The 22,343-nt window shown below is 36.8% G+C and overlaps 1 protein-coding gene across 1 annotated transcript in view; it reads left to right on the top strand.

Annotated features, from left to right (window-relative positions):
- SNTG1 (syntrophin gamma 1) overlaps positions 1–22,343 on the top strand; it is an 866,981-nt gene that overhangs the window by 627,286 nt on the left and 217,352 nt on the right. The window contains exon 9 of the mRNA XM_036263979.1: positions 14,622–14,724. Within this exon, the coding sequence (XP_036119872.1) occupies positions 14,622–14,724 (103 nt within the window). The remainder of the gene's footprint in view (positions 1–14,621; positions 14,725–22,343) is intronic.

Below are 22,343 nucleotides of genomic sequence, written 5' to 3'. Positions count from 1 at the left end.
TTGCTGTTTACCTGGTGAGCTGCTCATAAGAATTTACAAGCTCCTGACATATGACACCATAAAAAAAATTCCAGAAAATACATAGAAACAAATTGCTACTTAGCACTAAAATAATGAGATGAGATATATTTAATTTATCATGAAAATGTTAACAAAAAAGCATCCAGAAAACATTTACAATCTCTAGTGTTTCTTTCACACTGACTTGATGTTGAAAGTCTTGTCAAAATATTTTATCTTTACAAAAATATACTTTGATGGTCAGATTATAGAATATGTTGTATTATCTAATAATGGCTAACAAAATATTTTACTTTTACAGCAGAAATCTGCTTATATTTAACAATATAAAACATTTAATTGAAATACTTACAGCTTGTGAAAATGAGAGAATATGTTATCGATGGAAGTGGAGTGTGCACCGTTGGGAGTGGGGGATGTCTTTCCCCAATGGGTGCTAGGGTTGGGTTCTTACTATATCTTGAGAAAAATAATTTTCTAAGACTCGCAGGGGAAAATGAGAGTTCTTTACTTGTGTGAAGTTATATCCCTCGGTTGCTAAACTCCCAGTCTCCTCAAGCCAGTCCTGGAAGGTACGCAGCTGGGGCTTCAGCAGAGCTAGAAGTGAAGCCAGTGTCCAGAGCTTCTGTTCCGTGGTGGAGATAAGTTCAGCATAACCTCAGGCTAATCACAGTCCATCAGTCCATTGTGTGTGGGGTCCACGTGGCCATGAGCCATGTGGGCAACTGCAGGAGCATGAGAGCCCTGCCAGCCAGGAGTCAGCATGAGCAGCAAGAGAACAAGAAGAGAACTCTCTGTGTTAGGAGCTAAGTATCTCACATCTCTCCCCATTGCAGTGGTCATGCCGATTCTGGCCAGTGACTCCCTCCCAGCTGTGGTAGACAGGCAGGCACTTTCCCACGTCACCCACACCTTCCTGGGCATGTGGCTACTATCAAGTCCCTTACCCCATCTGCAGGGAACAGACCTGGAGAATGTTAAACTTCCACTTCCTGGCACAAATGGCATGCTGCATTATCTGGTCTCCCCTTTGTTCCCTTCCTGTTAATTAATAACCAGTTATTACAACGGTATCAAATGCACACTTGTTTTTAAAGTGATGTAACTCAAATACTCTGTCAGAGACACAAAACCATAATTATCATCATTATTAATAAATAAGTACTGAACACTCAGTGTACACATAGCATTCTCTTGGATCAGAAAGTCACACCAGAGGCAGTTTCTCCCTGTAGAATTCATAGTTGAAGATGACAGTACATGCAAACCAGAGCAGGGCGAGTAGGCACACAATATGAGGTGTTATTAGATGCTAGTGATAGACAGTATAAAACATGCGCTTTATTTTTAAATTTTTTCACCCTGTCCCTATAATTAATTATGCTCCATATACTCAGGGCATGTGAAGTATGATGCTTATTTAGTAACAAATAACTATGACCACATCAAATGAAATTCAGTCACTTTATTGTTTTTCTATGTTAAACCCCTTTGAAATTATATATGTAATGGACCAGGGGCCTGCACTTTGTTTTCTACTTTGCTACTCTGGACTTAATCAAAGAAATCATAGTATTTATCTGATACTGTTTCTTATCAATAGTTTGAATAAGGTTATATATCTTCTAGTTACATCCTATTGAGTTTGATAATTAGTTTGGAAAATATCTAAGGATTCCTTTTCAGTTCCTTTCACAAAGCAATATCAAAAAGAAGGCATACTTTGTTGCTGCTATTGATTTCTTTACAATGCAATATTTGTTGTTAGTAATTAGTTTTGTGACTCCTGCACTGTCACGGTAGTGAGAGTCAGTTCCAGCGGTGAACGGAAACTGCTGGTTTTGGATTTTCAGACCTGCATGCTGTGTGTCGGAGACAACTTTATTGAGTCTGCAGTTTATGAAGTAAGATAGGAACGGGATCAGCAGCATTGTTGTAGTGATTTCCCAGTCCAGTGATCTGACAAATAGTTGCCCCAATCAATCTGTCAACATGTCTTTCCCATGCTTCCTTTTTAATCTCACTAAATTGTAGCTGTGGAACAACTCTACCTGGGGTTATTGCTGCCCCCAGTTGCTAGGGAGACAGAGCAATAATAGATATGGAAGTAGAGCTTTTTTCCCTCCTCTTATTACTAGCAAGTTTTTACTTGTACTCAGCACTTTGAATATAACTAAGGCAGGTAGACTGACAATAGGGAATTGTAAAGACATATGAGTCTAGTGTCCAGCTGGCCAGGGAATTCAGCTTTCCTTATTCTCGCCTACATATCACCTTCTTTTCAAAGGACGTGTTTGTGAAAATTACAATTAGTTCTTTTCTCCAAGGCTCTTTCAATTGAAAGTATTATTTGTGAGTTTACATACCCTCAATAAACACTCTTCTAAAATTTTTTTTAAAGTATATTTGTATTGACTTTTTTAGAGAGAGAGTAAGGAAGAGAGAGAAACATTGATGTGTGAGAGAAAATCAGTTGGCCACCTTCTGCACGCCCCCTAGTGGGGATCGAGCTCACAACCTGGGCATGTGCCCTGGAATACGATCTGGATGTTCTCTGACAAAATGCATTGTAAATGTGGAGGTTAATATGAAAACACACTAACACAGAACTAATCTCAACATATTATCATGAATGTTGACCCCTTTCCTGGCCATTCCATGGGTGAAGATGGCACACGGGCGTGGAGAGGACTGGGTAGGGAATGCAGTCTGGGTGCAGCTGGGTGCATGGAAACAGAGCTCTCCCAAGGCATTGTTTTCGTCATTCAAGCACCAGGTTACAGCAGGGTCCTTAGGGATCTTGTTGAAATAGAAGCAGAAAAGTCCACTAGAGGGAAGTTCAAGAAGACAAAATAGACAGGCAAATTTATAAGTTTGCTAACAGTCATCCTCATATATTTTTAGTAATTTTCATATAAGTAAGATGTCTTCCAAATAAAGTAAATGCATCTCATAAAGTGCATGTACTTTGATATTATAGAATATCAAAATTCTATAAATACCTTATGGATTATACAATTGTCATCTCTCCAATAATTCTGTGCACCATAGATTTCTTCATGTATTTAGCAACATATAAGGCAAACTGTTTTCTCCCTACTCGTTTTGTATGTTATATTTGAGACACTCGTGTACTAGGTTATATTTGCGACATCCACATCTGTTTTCCCTTGGCAGTACAGCTGTTTCTCCCTGTGCAAACTTCCATTACCCAGGAAATGCTGCCACAGCCTACTCTGGTGGCCTCGACAATGATGCTGATGGCATCAGAGTATTTATATGGTACTCAGTGAGCATCCTGGGGGCTGGGGACATTTAAAATCAGAATAACAAAAGTAAATTACTTTGTAATAGAATAAAATGACAGTATATAGTAGGAAACAGCACAAGCAATTCTAAAATATTTACTTCTTAGAGCTGTGCTCTGCAAACATATGATAATGTGCATAAACATATTTAGTAACTATATGCTCCAGCTGCCAATCTAATGTGGGTGTAATAATGTTTGTTTTTCAGATTTTGAAAATTTATTTTATATGAATCTTATACAGAATTCTAAAAGATAAGAAAAAGTATCATGATTTCCCTCTTTTCCTTCAAAATTCTACTTAAGTCTGTACACTACTAACAACCTAAACGTTCATGCAGCTGTGGTTTTTAATATCATAAATGTAGAATACATATATGCATTAGTTATGTTAGTCAAATATGATTATTCAAAATATCATCTTTATGAGGTCATTTTAAAAGCTCTGGATTTTCTTAGATAAATATAGAGATGCTCTGTACCTCACTGTCCTCATTTTAACATTACACATTCTGTATTATATGTAATACATTTTATGTATTATATGTAATACGGCATTTTTAATGTGGTAGAGATTTGTGTGTTTGTTGCATTGATTTGAATTTTATATTTATTGATCTCAAGAATAAAATATGCGTAGTAAGTAACGTGTACAACTGCAGTCTTGCGAATTCAGACAGAAGCTGTGTATTCCACGTTGTCGTGTTTTCTGGCCCCTGGGAGGATCTCCCTCTGGCCCTCTCGGAGCGTGGGCAGAGAGCTGGTGCTGTTAGCTGGTCTCGAGACCATTGGATGTCTGGAAGCCAAGAGGTGATGACTGTCATCTCAAAATTGCTCTGAAAGTCAAATATACTTTAAAAATATTTTTAAAAATTTGTCATTAAATAAAAACCATTGGGCTTTTTGGAAAATGGCACATTTATAAAAATTTATTTACACATGTAGTTTTATTTGTCCATCTATTTTATATTAGTTATATTTGAGCAAGTTACTTAACTTTCCAATGTTTTCAAATTCTCATTTGTAAAATAAAAAGTAATAACTTCTGGCTTGTTTACTCCACAGGCTTAATTTGATAAACCTAAGGCATTGTAACTTGCACACTTGGTGACATATTATTCATTTATATAAACATGAACCATTAAACATACAGCTGAATGTCAAATTTTTAGTAGACATAAATTAACACGTCAAAATTATTTATTGGTCAGATAATGTGGTCTAATGTTCACTAGAGAAAATATTATTATATTGAATTATTATCGAAATATTTTAACAATGTTGCATTATAAGTCATCCTCATATCTGAATGTGCAATTTTAAACAACCATTGATGGGTGTAGGTGAACTAACAGTAATAGTGGTAAGATTCAAGCTTATTATTTTTTGTGATTTTGCCCAGTACAAGAGAGAAATGGTAAATTTGTCCTTATTTGTTGGCCTTAGCAAACTTAAGAACCATTAATTTTTTCTTTTGGGATCATCCAAAACATAGTGGCCCTGTGGAGCAGTTGCTTATAGAAATTGTGACCAAAACAAACAAACAAAAAGAAAAACAGCTGTCTTTATATCTATTTGAAAAAAGTGATTAATTCAGCTAGAGTTAAATAATAGGCATAACTGTTGCAAAATTTATATCTATCTATCAACTCTCTGTCTATCATCTATCTATCTATCTATCATCTATCTATCTATCTATCAATCATCTATCTACCTACCTACCTATCATCTATCTACCTACCTACCTATCATCTATCTATCATCTATCTATCTACCTACCTATCATCTATCTATCTATCTTTCCAGATATAGCTGTGTCTTCTAAGTTCTGGGTTAGTAGTTTAGTTTAAGATGTTCTTCTCACTCCTAGATTTTACATGGCATCTCCTATTTAGGTTCTTACAACTTTTTCTGTAGTATTATTTACATTTAACTCTTTAATTTATCAAGATGCATTTTTATTGTTAGTGCACTGACTAAATAGTATCCGAAGTTGTTTTCTTCTTCTAAGAAAATTCAGATGTGCCTGCACCATTAGTGACAACCAACCCTTTAAATACTAGATATAAAAAATCTCTCTCTTATGTATTAAAAGTGCAAGGTTATTAAGATCTCTTTTGGAGTTTCTGTTCATTTCTACCAATTACTTTGTGTATTTGTATATCAATAATATATTGATTTGACCATATGTCATTGTAGCATATGTTGATGTTGCTATTTCAGCTCCTCCTAACCCCTACTCCTGCTTTTTAAAACATTACTTTGATATTCTGGGGGATGTTTTAAAACTTTCTGCTGGCTTAATTTTTCCTTATAAAATTTTTATGAAGTATGAAGCATAAAATATAAGAGTTCAGCTTTTGTTTTCTGTCCTTCAATCAGAATTTACAGTTTAATTCAAGGCAATCTATGCTTATTTGTTAAACCCCTACAGATTTTTTAGTCACCCACCCCTAATGATTTTTAATATTTATCTGGTGTTTATTGCTGGCATAAGAAAAGGGTATTTTACAATATAGCAAATTACTAAGAAGCTGACAACATATTTTATTTTAAATTTGAAATTCTAATTAGTATTTAAGTGGAGTATTTTTGAATAAACAATTATATTTTTCATAGGCATAATTCTATTTTTTTAACTTATCAAAGTTACTTTATCTTCTTTTACTGTATTTGAAAGAACTCATAAAATATTTTTAAAATATAATAAAGACAGTTGGCATCTTTATTCAGTGCCTGATTTTAAATGACATGGTTTCATTGTTTTAACATTTAAGATCATTTTATTGCTTATCAAAATTGACTTTATTAAGGTTATTTATTCAAAATTATGTGATGAAGATGTTTCATGGGTGAGATGCCATGCTGAGCTCTATGAAGCCATCTCAGAACAAGGTATAGCTTGTTGTCCTGTAGCACACATTTTCACGGAACTGAGACAGACAACACACATGGATACAGTACCTGGTAGATAACAAGGTGCAGCTGAGCATGAAAAATGATAGGCAGAAGAAGTAAGCAAAGACGGAAGTATGTGGAGAGCTATAATTTTAAGTAAGCTGATGAAGCTAGGACCCACTGGAGTGTTTTGGAAGGAAAGAGTAGAAGGAGGTAAGGCTTTAGCCATATGAATATGTGGAAAAGGACCACGCTCGACACAGGAAGGGTCACGTGTATTCAAGACATATCATGAGTTTTTTGTATTCTTATTATTCTTAGCTTTTGTGTTAGAAATTGCAGCTCAGTTTGACAGAATGTTCTTTCAGAATCTCCAATGATAAAGAAAAAAATGTCTGTTGTTTTCTGTCTATTATCTATTATCTATTTATCTATGTTATAATAGATAAATAATATATGTATATTTAACTTGTTGATGAAATTAATTACATTGACAATTTCTTGATATTTATCCAGGTTTACTCTGTTGAAATAAAAGTTCATAGAACAATTTCATTTGTCATTTGTTGGATTCTATATGCTAACAGTGAATTTTGAATTATTTCTTCTAGAGTCATATTAAAGATAGTCTCTTGTTTCTTCTCTTCAAACTGTGTAACAGCTTTTATTAATTTTTATTTTAGTTTGATTTAATAATATGGATTGAAAAGATCAAAAATTTTATGCTGGAATAATTTCTTCTTTAAGAATTAAATAAAACAAAGTAACATATTATTTGAATCATTGAGGTAGCCATTTTGAAATTAAAACAAATAACAGAAAACATTTCTATCATCATGTTAAGTAGCTAACAAAGTATTCTGCTTGTTGAGTTAAAGTTCAACTCATCTAGAATGTGACTTTTCACCTGCTTTTATTGCATAAAATCTTGTTTAAATGGGGCCTTCAAATGTGATGGAATTATTTTTAGTAATAACTTTAAATAGTTTAATAAAATTTGATCAAGTGTTTCAACATTCTTGCTTCACTAAAGTAAATGATTCTTTCTCAATTTTAAATTTATTGTAGAATATTATTGTTATACCTGATTATTAAAGCTAAAACTTGTTATTACTTTAATCTTCATTCTTAATTGCAATATTTACCCAAATCCAAAATTACTGCATACTTGAGCACTATTTTAGGCTGACTCTTCAGAAAATCAGAAATACTAAAGTTTTAGTAGTTTTTTAGCACATTAACTAGATATATATTTTTGTTTTGAGTTAGTTTTAAACAATATACAATTTATAGAAGACATGCCTATAAAAAATGTATTGTATTTATATATAGGAGTGTTTTGTACAAATTAGATGCAAGAAAGATGATGAAGTGTGTGAATTCGAATACTGCACCCTCAGTAATGCCATGTTACCTTTCCTGAGTTGTAAGTGCACATAATTTTAATTCCTATCCCTTCCTCCATCCATTCTTAGCTTTTCAGCACTATTTCGTATCATCTGTGCTAGAAATTCAAGGTGAGAGATGATCTTTCTAAATTATCCCAAATTATTATGTTTTTTCTTTTGCTTTGCTTCCTCTAAATTCTGCATTGTGTCTTATTTCTCACAGTGGTTTACCCATTGCTTCACATGGTGATGTGACATGATTTTCTTGGATTCATCGCTATGCCCTATGAATGGTCAGTTAGGCCGTTTCTGCTGTTACACTTCATTTCCTATCCAACCCAGGCGAAGGTTTATCTCTTCAGAAGCCCCTATCTCCCACCCTGACCACGTAGCCACCATGACACCACATGTAGTCCGTCTGTGTGGATGTATACACCTGTACTCAGATCACAGGAGAGTAGCAGTCTCCCCTACCCTGCCACTCTAAAGATAGCTCTGTAACCCTGAAATGTTGCAGACTCTCAGAAGAAAGGTTCATTTGATGTGACTGACCCCTTAGAGGAAATTTAACAGCTGACATGGACCCTTCAGGCAACAGAGGATCCACATTTTATAAATGATAAGAGCCTAGCAACCATTTGCTGGCAGAGGCTCTCACGTACTTCGTCTGCTGGGAAGAACCTCAGGCACCAGCTTCTGTGCTGTGCCGCACTTGCTTAGGCCACGAGTCAACTCCTGCTGGGACATCCTGGTTTTATGTTTCTGCCAATGGACTAGGCTGGCACTGTCCTATCAGAACTGCACAATGTCAATACTTCATTAATATAAAATGGACTTAATTGTCATCTTAGGTGGAACTTTTACCATTAAAAAATGGCCTGCCCACCTGGCCTGTGTGGCTTAGTGGATTGAGCATCATCTCATGGACTGAGAGGTCTTGGTTCGATTCCCCATCAGGGCACACGCCCAGGTTGTGGGCTTAATCCCCAGTGTGGGGAGTACAGGAGGCAGCCGCTCAATGTTTTTCTCTCACATCCACATTTCTACCCCTGTCTCCCTTCCTCTCTCTCTAAAAACTCAATAAAACATATTAAAAAAAACAAACAAAAAAAAAACATGTCCTGCCCCTTACCTCAGCAGAACACAATTTAGGTAGCTGCCTGAATCAGTGTCTCCCAGGCTGCAGCTCCTTTTTTGCAAAGAATAAATGATTTTATTCTTTATTACAGTATAAAATTAACACTGGTTTACAATATGAAGGTAGAGTCACAATGACCAGAGGATCTTAACCCATTTCAGGAACACCTTTAAATTACAGATTCATCTCAAGCTCTTACCCTGTAATACATGTAATAAGTCAAGCCCTCCCGCCAACACCAACAGACTGACAATCCCCAGAAGAGGGGGTGGAGGGGAGAGATAAACCGCAGAACTTACATGCATGTGTGTATGAACCATGGACATGGACAATAAAGGTGGGGTCAGAGTGGGAGGGAGAGGAAGGGAGAATCAGTGGGGGGAAAAGGAGAAACATCTGTAACAAAAATAAATTAATTAAATAAAAAAACAAGATAGGGATTACATGTAAACAAACTATTTTTTTAATTAATTTATTTTTGTTGCAGATGTTCTCCTTTCCCCCCCATTGACACCCTAGTAAAGCGTGCTACTGATCTATTTTTAGCATTATTATGTTGTCTGTTAAACAGCCTACCTGTTTAAAATCAACATTAAATGACTATTTAAAGTCATCCCTTAAGGTCATATTTAATTTCCTTTTCAGCCAGGAGTCAGGAATTTAAGAAAATTATTTACTGAAATTAACAATATTTTGAGAGAGAGGAGTCTAATGTTAATGTGAAATTCTGGTAACTGTTGTGCATCACTGTCATCAGTGAGCAGCAGTAATTATCTTTCTTTATTGACATCGAAATCTTATTGTGTTGGCATGACATCACGTTAGGGTCGTAACTATGAGTTGTCTAACTGTGCTGGTTGTCACTGAACAAATGTGTTTGTGTATATGTGTGTGAGAGATTCCTGTGTGTGTTTCAAGTGTGTCCAGGCAAAGCAGAAGCCCCCTCTTCATCAATTAAAAACAATTCTCTATAATGGTGTGAAGGAGAGGGATGGACTGACAGACATGAGGATTTTTTGGGTAATGAAAATACTATGTATGATATGATAATGGTGTGTTTGTATCAGTTCACCAAATTTAACATGTATCACTTTGCTAGGGGTTGTGATCCTGGAGGAGGCTATACACATGTGGGGGTAACTGAACCCCAGCCAACAGGTTTGGTTGCCTATCACAACAAAAGCTAGACTCGTGCTGGTGAAAAGGAATGAGGTTTGAGTGTCAGCATCTCACGAAGATGGGGGTACTTGTGTCTTCAGAAACCCATCTCAACAGTCTAAATGCATGTGGAGGGTTTTATAAGGGTGGAGAAGGGAAGCAGCACCAGGACATCACGGGGAGGGAATTGCAAGCACAGCTGCTCTTGAGAAGGGGGAGCCGGGAAAGGAAGGGGGCTGAAGGGCTGCATCTGCAGCTCCTCTCCTTCCCCCATTCCAGTGCTCTCTCTCTTCAAGCAAGAGTTTGTAGATTCACTGCGGAAGCCTCCGGATCCTCACAGCTGGTTCCGAGCAGCCCTTTCTCCCTTGGAGCAGACTTTTCTAGGCTGTAAAAAAGGGCTAGATCAGAAATGAAAAGGCAGGGCTTTATCTACACACTCTAAGAAAACAGAATACACATCATTTATCACTTAGTTGAAAAGTGAAATCAGGGTTACAGGGGCAGAGGTTCTGGGAAATCTCTACACTTTTTCCTCAATATTACTGTGAACATAAAACTTTCCCATAAAAATAAAGTGTGTGTGTGTGTGTGTGTGTGTGTGTGTGTGTGTGTATACAGTTTCTTTCCAGGGAGAAATTTAAAACTATGCACAGGCAGAGAAAACAATCCCAAGCTAGGAGCATTTCTGATTATATTCCAAAGCAGTAGCAGATAGCTAAATCCCTCTTAAAATCTCATATCAGATAGAATAGCCTCCAAGTAGAAGGAAAAACAGACAAAAGGTATAAAATGAGTTTATGAAGTTTCCTGTTTAACTGGTGAATGGAGCTTAAGCATAATCCGTTCATGAACTGAGTTGTTAGTTGTGTCAATGGAGTAAATTTATAAATATCCCCTTTAATTCAATTTCTCCTTTCTGTTCTCCTGATTGCCATCATTTACCAGTCTCTGCCCATGCTCATGTACTCATCCAAGGCAATAACTGTGCTCATACATTATCTGATTAAAATGCACAGCATTTGATTTGCATTATAAAATGTGAATGAAAATGAAAAATACAATGGGATTCATAGGTGCAGGTGTCTAATTTTGCAGGAAGATGACATTTATCATGATTCATGGTGTAAAACCTATATTTTCTAACATGACAGTATCAGGTGGATGAAATATGCATTCACAGCATGGTAAGAACCCTGAAAAATAATTAAAACATAATATCTTAATCATGTTCCCTGAAAAGATGAAAATTCCTGCATTGATTAAAAATGTTTATCAAGGATTTAAAGTTGTGATTACTCAGAAAGAAATCCATAATTGATCTTTAATTGCAAACAAAACAAAATGATCTCTCCATGGTGGGATTTTATATTTTTTAAAAAGTTTTTAATTTTCTCAGTTACTCTTGTTAAAAACTTCAAGAATGAAATACAAATGTAAAATTTGAATTCAAAGTAGTTGCCCATTGTCTAGTTAACCAAACTAGTTAACCACATTTAACTTATGCATGTCTAATGTATTGTTATGCCTACCCTGAAGATGCTCACGCTATTATTTCTTTATTATTTAACTCTCGGTATCAGCTATTGTATACTTACTGTTAAATATGAGCATTCACTCACTGCATTCTTCTGCTCCATGTTTCAGTGAACTCCCAATATAGTTCTGTAACAGTGATCACAGCGATATTGAAAGTCAGTGCAAACAAATACATAAGTTCATACCAACATAAAAACTGAATAAAACACCTAAAGCTTTGAATGAGATTGTCTCGAATCTACATAAAAGTAAGAGAGTTCATATCTTTACAATACGATGTCTAGCAATCCATGACAATATATCCATTCATTAAAACAAAAATTGATGTTATGGCTGTTATATTTGTTTATTGATATTAAATCAAAACCAGTTGATTTTTGTATTTTAACTTTGTGTCTACTCTATTTCATACTAAACTTGCTTACTGGCTTACCTGTTAATGTTTCATGTAATAATGCCTATAAATTCTTCAGGATTTTCTGTGTTTCAAATCATATTACCTCTAAATAATGACAATTTCATTTCTTCTTTCAATTATTATGCATTTTCTTTGGTTCAAGAGAGAATTTGTATTTTCTGTTGAAATATTTTATTAAAGTGGCTTTAAAATCCTTGGAGGATAATTTCAATATGTGATTCATCTAGTTGATGTTAGTTCATTATCTTTTCTCATTCAAATTATGATTTTCCTGGTTTTTATGTGTTATGTGTTGTTTTGTGTTATGTTATTGTATCCTGGCCATTTTGCTTATGTTAAGAGACTCTTGGTTTTATTTAAGATTTTTGTTTCTTTTTAGCATGAATTTGCTCTTTTTAGCACACTTACACTAGCCTAATTCTGTGGCTCTGGTTCTATTGTCAATGTGATTCTTAAGGGCTCTTTGTTGCTACTTTGATCTGAGTTACTTCCCTTGTGTTCCAGGGCTCCTATTATTCCCCGCTGTGCTGTCTGAGGTGGGGAAGAGCTTTCCCTGGTGCCACAGGTGGACAAGGGAGGCTTTACCTGGCGGTGGGCAGAGGATCCTCTGCTGGTGAAACGCCTTTAACGTATTCCTCCTCTCTCATGGTCCTCCAGTCCTGGGGTCCATAACCAATTCTTTTTAAAATTTTTTATTCTGCCTTTTAGATTTCTACTTTAGTTGTCTCTTGCATTTTTCCCTCATTGTTTATAATTGTACTTATTAGGGAGAAACAAGGAGAGATGAATCTATGTCATCTTCTTGGGACCAAAATTTATTGTAAATTATTTTGATATCCAATTATTTGATAATTTGGGTTGAACCCTGGCTGGTTTGGCTCAGCAGTTAGAGCATTGGCCCATGGTCCAGAGAGACCTGGGTTTGGTTCTCGCTAAGGGCACATACTCGGTTGCAGTTTTGTCCTGGCCCTGGTTGGGGTCGTGTGGGCGGCAACCATCGATGTGTCTCTCTCACATCGATGGTTTTCCCTCTGTCTTTCCTCCTCTTTCCTTCCCATTCTGTCTAAAGATAAATGCAAAAAAAGTGTCCTCGGGTGAGGATTAAATAAATAAATAAATAAATAATATGAGTTGAGCATCTTTTCTACATGTTTCATAACAACTGCTTCACTAACTATTCTGTCTTTATAACTTTATTTTCATAATTTACGCTACTATAGGTGTCCCCATTTCCCCCCACCTTTGCCCACTTCCACCCAGCTCTTGCCCCTGCCCTTCCCTCCGGCCATCATCACAATGCTGTCTGTGTCGTGGGTTATGCAATACGTTCTATGTTCACTGATATAATGGACTGGGAAGGAACTAAGGGGAGACTAGGAAACAGCATGATGTTTGTGCCAGGAAGCTGCTGTTTAACATTTTCCAAGTCTGTTCCCCACAGATCAGGGGGGAAAGGGACTGGACACATGTCCATTAAGTCTGGGTGACATGGAAAGTGCTTGCCTGTCAATCACACCTGAGAGCAAGTCATTGGCCAGAATAGGCGTGGCCACTGCAAAGGGAGGACATGTGAGATCCTTAACTCCTAAACAAAAGGAGTTCCCCTTGCTCTCCTTCTGCTCACACCTGACTCCTGACTCCTGGCTGGCAGGGTTTTCATTCGCCTGCGGTTTCATTCGCCAGCTCATGGCCATGTGGACCCCACACACAATGGACTGATGGACTCTGATTAGCCTGATGTTACACCAGACTTAACTCCACCATGGAATGGGAACTCTGGACACTGGCTTTGCTTCTAGCTCTGCTGAAGCCCAGCTGCACACCTTCCAATACTGGTTTAAGGGAACTGGAACTGTAGGGACCAAGGGATATAACTCCACACAAGTAAAGATCACTCATTCTCCTGTGCAAATGCAAGAAAATTCTCTTTCTGAAGATATTTTAAGAACCCCACTGTCACTAGCAATGGAAAAAGGCAATCTACACAATTCTCCGGTAACACATCTCTTATATGAGAGATTTTTAATTTTAAATATACTATATCTTTTCCAGGTATGTTTGCTTTAAATAAATTCTTTTTGTATTTCTTTTAATATTTCTTACACCTTTCTTAGAAAAAATTTTAATGAATTGCCATTATTTTAACTGGTAGATTGAGACATATTAATTTCATGATTTGGAAAATGTTGACAGTTATTGATAATAATACTGTTCATTATTATTTTATGTTTTCAGAAAAAGGAAAATAAAATGTGCAATAGTATAATCAGAAACTAATAACTATTTTTTGCAGAGTTTGAGTGAATGGAGTAACTTTATTTATATAAAATTAACACTCTGGACAGAATCCATGGGGTCATTTATTTGTGTATCTCAAAATGTTGCATAATATATACTCAATAAATATTTTTAAATTAATAAGTATAGTGGTTTAAGTCTTGCATTTTTCTGTGAATCTCATGATCCTTCGTATTTGCCTAATATAGACCATATTCTCAAGAAAACCTCAGTAGATGTGAATGGAGGATGATGACATTGTAGTGAACAGGGGACCCCAGAATGGTGGAAAAAGGAAGAGCATTTATGACTGTATTTCTTCAATGTTAGATAACTTATTCCTTCTGTCTTTCATAAAATATTTCTGACCACCAGGGAAAAACAAAAGGTGGAGGAGACCACACATCATTTCAAGATTTTTGCAATCACAAACCTATTGTGAACACACTGATAATATTATTTTATGCTTTTTAATTTTAGGTTCAAGTTCTTAGGAATGCGGGAGAAGAAGTGACCCTAACAGTGTCTTTTTTAAAAAGAGCACCAGCTTTCCTCAAACTCCCGCTGAACGAAGATTGCGCATGTAAGCATTTGTGAGAACCGTACCGTGCCCGCATCATCTCGTTTACTTCATGCGTACGGTTGCCGTACGTTAATGAGTCATTTCTTTCTAAAATTTGGAATTCTGCCTGAATACAAACATTTTATATCACAAAGTATTCTATTAATCCTTATGCAAAAAGAAAGAATGCTATTTTTATTTCAGAATGTAGTCATTTCATTTATATTTTCCTATCTTTAATTGAGAAGCATTATTTTAAAAATATCATGTCAAATGCATGCATTGTGTATCTTTAATAAGTATTATTATTAATGATGGTTGGATATATTTTCTCTAACTAGGGAATGATAGACACTTACTTGGCTACTGGACTCACTAAAAAGCATTTACACTTAAGCTGTCTGGATGGAAATACAGAGAATGAAAGAAGCACCAGTCTGTAGGGAAATGTATTAATTTTTATAAGAGCAACTTAAAAATGTCTGTATCACCCTGGCCAGTTTTGCTCAGCAGTCAAGAGTATTGGCCTGAGGACCAAAGTGTCGCAGGTGGAATTTCCAGTCAAGGGCATGTACCTGAGTTGCAGGTTCGATCCCTGGCCCTGTTTGGGGTAGTGTGGGAGGCCACCTCGGGTGAGGATTAACAACAACAAAATATTTATAGCATTTGCATATTATAAAATTAACTGTATATTTTCTAATGTTTTGCTAAAGCTATCAAGAAGATATTTTTAACTCAGGCATAATTTGCATAACATAACATGCAAAGATGTTTACTTAGATGAATAGTTGGAACAGTTCTAACAAATACACATTTGCTTACTCCATATCCTTTACTTTTTATTTTTATTTCTTTTTAAAGAATTTTTAAAATTAATTTATTTTGGTTACAGATGTTTCAACTTTTCCTCCTATTGACACCCTCCTCTTGTTCCCCTCTCCCTCCCCCACAGCATTGTTGTCTGTGACCATTGGTTATGCTTACATGCATAAGTTCTTTGTTTCATCTCTTCCCTCCCCCAATCCCCACCTCTGAGGTTTGTCAGTCTGAACCCTTCTTCTGTGTCTCTGGGTCCTTTAAATCACAGAATGGTTCTTCTTTGCCTCTTCCCAATAAATGACATTGCCAGAAACAACCATTGATTTTACATCTTATCCTCATATATTGTATTTGTTTTCTTTAAAACTGTATACAGTGGAATTAACTGTATTTACTCTTTTATGTCTGGTTTATTCCATTATATAGAATCACTTGTTATATATTTCAGTAATCTGTTTATTTATATTGCTGTGCAATATTTCATTATATGAATATAGTATAGTTTGATAATTAAGTCTGCTGTTCATAGGCAACAGGGCTGCTTCCAGTCTCTTGTTATCATAGACTGAACTGCTATGAGCATTCTTGTCCTGGTTACAACTATATGGAAGTGGGCCTGCTGAGTCACAGAATGGAAATAGAATTTACTTGTTCAGCTACCAAACATCCAAAATGAGCATATCTTTACAGACCTCTCTCTTCCACTCTGGCAGTGTGTGAGAGCTTTGGTGCTCTACATTATTCAAATATTTGATGGTTAAATATATATATATTTTTGGGCATTATATTGAGTGTGTAGTGGTATCTTATTATTTGCATTTTATTTTGCATTTCTCTTATTTTATTGTCCATTTGCATATCTTATTTTGTAATGTATCTGCTCAAGTCCTTGGCCCATTTTTCTCTTGTTATGTCTCTATATTATTATACTGCAGGAGTTTGAAAAATAGAATGTGTATATAAGCCTTTGCTAGCTACATGTGTTACATTTTTACTCCATCTGTGTATGCCAAAGTTTTCTTAGGCATGCAGTTTGAAATGTTGATAAAATTTAATTTTCCATTATTTTTTGTCATTTTTATTGTATATGCTTATTCCTGTCTGTATCTTTCATGAAACATAATGGCCTACCTGAAGGTCACAAAGATATCTCCCTACATTTTCCCAGCAGCGTTAGGGCATGGACTTTTACATTCCATATTATATTAATTACTTTTCTGTCTGAAGTAGCAATCAAGAATCAAGAAATCATTTTCTCATTTTCATTCATGTGTCTGCTCTTTCAACAAAACCACACTGATGATCACTGTGGCATTATATAGACATACTCACTTGAATGTGCTTCACTATACTGAGCCTTAAAGATACTGGCTTTTTGACAAGTGGAAGGTTTGTAGTGACTCTGGGATAAGTCTACTGGCCCTGTTCTCCAGGGGCACTGCTTGCTTCCTGCCTCTGTGTCACCTTTTGGTAATTCTCACAATATTTCAAACTTATTTATCATTATATTTATTATGGCGATTTGTGATCAGTGATCTTTGAAGTTACTATTATAATTGTTTGGGAGCACCACAAACCTTGTCCACATAAGATGGCAAACTGAATTGATGAATATTATTCTTGCTGTTCTACCCAACTGGCTGTCAAGCGTCCCCAGTCCCTGAGACACAAAATATTGAAAATATGCAAACGAATAACCCTACAATAGCCTGTAAGTGTTCAAATGAAAAGAACAGTCACACATCTTTCCCTTTAAATCAAAAGCTAGAAACTATTAAGCTTCGTAGGGAAGGCATTTTGCCAGCGAAGGTAGGTTGAAAGCTGGGCCTCCCATGCCAAACAGTTAGCCAGGCTGTGAGGGCAAAGGAAAAGCTCTTGAAGGAAATTAAAAATGCTCGTCCAGTGACCACACCAATGACCAGAATGTGAAACAGCCTTACTGCTTACATGAAAAATGTGTGAGTGGCATGAAGAGATGAAGAGAAGATAAAGCAGCCACTACATTTCTAAGCCCAAGTCTAATTCAGAGGGAGGCTCCAGTTGTCTTCTGTCCTATAACTAAGACAGGAGGAATCCACTAGAAAGTAAGTCTCAGCTCGTAGAGGCTGACCAATGAGATTTAAGGAGAGAAGCCATGCCCATAACATGAGCATGCAGGGGGAGCAGCGAGTACTGAGGCGGAAGCAGCAGCCAGTTACCTGGAGGTTGATCTAAGACGGTTAATGAAGATGGTGCTACTGAACAACAGACTGTCCGTGGAGGTAAAACAACCTTATGTTGGAAGAAGATGCCATCTAAGAATTTCAAATAGAGAAGAAAAGTCAGTGTCTGGCTCCAGTGATTCAAATGACAGACTGACTCTCACCTTAGAAGCTAATGCAGCTCTGTCTATAGGTTGAAGTCCATGCTCATTCACATTCCAAAAATCCTAAGGCCCTCATGAATCATGCTAAATCTACTCTGCCTGTGCTCTATAAACAGAACAACAAAGCCCGGGTGACAGAACATCTGTTTATAACATTGTTTACTGAATATTTTAAGCCCTCTGTTGAGACCTACTGCATAGAAAGTAAGATGTCTTTCAAAATATCACTGCTCATTGACAATGCACCTGGTCACTGAAGAGCTCTGATGGAGATGTACGATGAGATTAATGTCCTCACGGCTGCTAACACAACCACCATTGTGCAGCTTGTGTTTCAGGAGTACATTTGACTTTCAGGTCTTATTACTTTAGAAATACATTCATAAGGCTGTAGCTGTCATAGATCATTATTACTCTGATGGATCAGGACAATGTAAGTTGAAACCATTTCGGAAAGGATTCACCGTTCATGATTCATGGGAATATATTAAACTGTCAACATTAACAGGAATTTTGAAGAAGTTGATTCCTACTCACACGGATGACTTTGAGGGGTGAAGACTTCAATGGAGGAGTAACTGCAGACATGGTGGAAATAGCAAGAGAAATAGAATTCAAAGTGGAGACTGAGAATGTGACTGAATTGCTGCAATCTCATGATAAAACTTCTATGCATGAGGACGTACTTCCTTTGAATGATCAAAAAAGTGATTTCTTGAAATAGAATCTACTCTTGTGAAGATGCTGTGAATTTTTTTTTTTTTTATCCTCACGCGAGGACATTTTTCCATTTTTTGTTCAGGTAGAGTGGGAGGGAGAGAGAGGAACAGAGAGAGAGAGAGAAACATCGATGTGAAAGGAACACATCGAGTGGCTGCCACCCGCACGACCGACCAGGGCCGGGGACAAACTGCAACCGAGGTACGTGCCCTTAGCGGGAACTGAACCCGGGTCTCTCTGGACCGCAGGCCGACGCTCTAACCGCTGAGCCAAACCGGCCAGGGCAGATGCTTTGAATTTTATTGAAATGACAGCAAAGGAATTAGAATACTACATAAACTTAGTGTGTGAAGTAGCAGTGGGGTTTGAGAACACTGACCACAATTTTGAAAGAGGTTTTACTGTGGGGAAAATGCTATCAAACAACATTTCATACTAGCAAGAGTCTTCTGTGAAAGGAAGACCAGACCACTTTACTGTTATATTAAGAATTTGCCACACCAGCCCAACCTTTAGTAACTACGACCCTCTTCAGTCACCAATGGAGGAAACATTCAAACTTATAGAAAAGTTTTGTGAGTTTATTTGAGCCAAACTGTCAACAGTTGTCAGGAAGCAAAACCTCAGTGGATTGAGATAATGTCCCAGAGAATGTCAGTTTTGCATTTTATTTTAAACATTACAATCAAAAGAAAAAACATAAGTGAGTTGCATGAATTCTATTGGTGAGAGATTAGGGAGGTGGGAGGAAGCAAGCAGGGAAACCTCTGGGATTGGATGAAAAGTAGAATGATACATACATCTTTTACATAATGGGTATAGAATAGTTAACAGTCAGCAATTAACTCAGTAACAGTGAGAAAATTTGTGGTTTCTGAAAATTGGTGCCTGTGCTTTGAGGGGTCCGGAAACAGGAAAACTACTTTGACATTCCAAAGATATGTTATCGTAGATGCAAAAAGACACTAGACAGGCTCAGTTAAAGTACAGATTGACCTGTTTTCAGGGAAGATGCCAGCGTAAGACATGACTACCTGTCATAAACTGCTTTTAGTTAAAAAATTTTAATCTCAGACCATCCTCTGTGGTTACTTCAGGTCTCTGAGGTGCAAGGCTGCCATGCAGACCTCCCTGAGCTTGGCAGGTTAGCACGTGGCCCCTTTTCATCCACAACATTAAAGTAATTTCTTAATTGATGTGTGTACATTTTTTATTTTTTAATTTATCTTTACTGTTGAAAGTATTACAGATGTCCTTCTTTTTTTCACCCATTAACACCCTCTTCCCCACTCACCACCCTCCCCCACTGCCCCAGCTTCAATGCACTGTTGTCAGTATCAGTTGCTTAATGCTCATATGCATATGCATATAAACCATGGTTTATCTCTTCCAGTCCCCACACCCTCCTTTTCTCTGAGGTTTGTTACTCTGTCCCCTACTTCCATGTCTCTGGATCTGTTTGGTTCATCACATTATTTTGTTCATTATATTCCTCAACTAAGTGAGATCATGTGATACTTATCTTTCTCTGACTCACTTGTTTCACTTAGGATAATACTGTCCAGGTCCCTCCAAGTCATCTCGAAGGATATGAGATCTTTCTTTCTTACATCTGCATAGTGTTCCATTGTGTATATGTACCACAGCTTTTTTATCCATTCATCTATTGATGGACACTCAGGCTGCTTCCAGATCTTACCAATTGAAAATAATGCTGCTATGAACATAGGGGTGCATATATTCTTCCTGATTGGTGTTTCAAACTTCTTAGGGTATATTCCTAGAATTGGGATCACTAGGTCAAATGGAAGTTCAATTTTTAATTTTTTGAGGAAACACCATATTGTTTTCCATAGTGGCTGCACCAGTCTGCATTCCCACTAGCAGTGTACTAGAGTCCCCTTTTCTCCACACCCTCGCCAACACTTGTTTGATGATTTGTTGATGGCAGCCATTCTGGCAGATGTGAGGTGATACCTCATAGTCATTTTAATTTGCATCCCTGAAATGATTAGTGATGCTGAGCATTTTTCATATATATCTTGACCATTTGTATGTCCTGTTTGGAGAGGTTTCTATTTAGATCCTCTGCTCATTTTTTAATTTGATTTCTTTGTCATCCTTTTGTTGAGTTGTATGAGCACTCTACATATTTTAGAAATTAACCCCTTATCTGATGTATTCATGGAAATTATAGTCTCTCATATAGTGGGTCCCCTTTTCATTTTGATACTTGTTTCTTTTGCTGTACAGAAGCTTTTTAGTTTTTTTTTAGTATTTTATTTTTTTACAGATGTTTCTCCTTTTTTTCCCCATTGACACCCTCCTCCCTATCCTCCCCACCCATCCCTGACTTTGTTGTCCATGTCCATTGGTTATGCATACGTGCATATAAGTTCTGTGTTTTATCTCTTATGTCCCCCTACCACCCCTTCTTCTGAGGGTTGTCAGTCTGTACCCTACTTCCATGTCTCTGGGACTACCCTATTCTCAGACTGTCATGTTCATTATATTCCATATGTAAGTGAGATCATGTGGTATTTGTCTTTTTCTACTTGGTTTCTTTTTCTTAGGATAATACTCTCCAGATCCCTCCATGTCATCTCAAAGGATAAGAGATCTTTCTTTCTTACAGCTGCATAGTACTCCATTGTGTATATGTACCACAGCTTTTTTATCCATTCGTCTACCGATGGACACTTGGGCTGTTTCCAGATCTTAGCTATTGTAAATTGTGCTGCTATGAACATGGGGGTACATATGTTCTTTCTGATTGGTGTTTCAGGCTTCTTAGGACATATTCCTAAAAGTGGGACTACTGGATCAAATGGCAATTCAATTACTAATTTTTTGAGATAACACCATATTGTTTTCCATAGTGGCTGCACCAGTCTGCATTCCCACCAGCAGTGTACTAGAGTCCCCTTTTCTCCACACCGTCGCCAACACTTGTTGTTTGATGATTTGTTGATCGCGGCCATTCTGACAGATGTGAGATGATACCTCATTGTTGTTTTAATTTGCATCTCTCTGATGATTAGTGACGTTGAGCATTTCTTCATGTTTCTTGGCTGTTTGTATGTCCCGTTTGGAGAGGTGTCTATTTAGCTCCTCTGCCCATTTTTAATTGTGTTCTTTGTCTTCCTTTTGTTGAGTTGTATGAGCACTCTATGTATTTTGGAAATTAACCCCTTATCTGATGTATCATTGGCGATTATGATCTCCCATACAATGGGTTGCCTTTCCATTTTGATGGTTGTTTCTTTTGCTGTGCAGAAGCTTTTTAGTTTGATGTAGTCCCATGTGTTCATTTTTTCCTTTGTTTCTGTTGCCTTAGGTGATGTGTCAGTGAAAATTCTGCTGTATATAATGTCCAAAATTTTGTTGCCTACATTTTCTTCTAGGATCTTTATGGATTCATGGGTCACATTTAAGTCTTTTATCCATTTTCAGTTTATTCTTATGTACAGTGTAAGTTGATAATCTAGTTTCATTTTCGTGCATGTAGCTGTCCAATTTTCCCAACACCATTTATTGAAGAAGCTGTCATTACTCCATTGCTTGCTCTTGCCAACTTTGTCAAATATTATTTGAGCATATTGTTTTGGGTCAATTTCCCAGGTTCTCTGTTCTGTTCCATTGATCTGTATACCTGTTCTTGTGCCTGTGCCAGTACCAGGCTGTTTTGATTAGAGTGGCTTTGTAGTATAACCTGATATCTGGTATTGTGATCTCT

This window comes from Molossus molossus, unplaced genomic scaffold (assembly GCF_014108415.1).
Source record: "Molossus molossus isolate mMolMol1 unplaced genomic scaffold, mMolMol1.p scaffold_m16_p_16, whole genome shotgun sequence".
NCBI lineage: Eukaryota > Metazoa > Chordata > Mammalia > Chiroptera > Molossidae > Molossus > Molossus molossus.
Note: the sequence above shows the minus strand (reverse complement) of the source record. Positions and strands in the feature narration are given on the sequence as shown.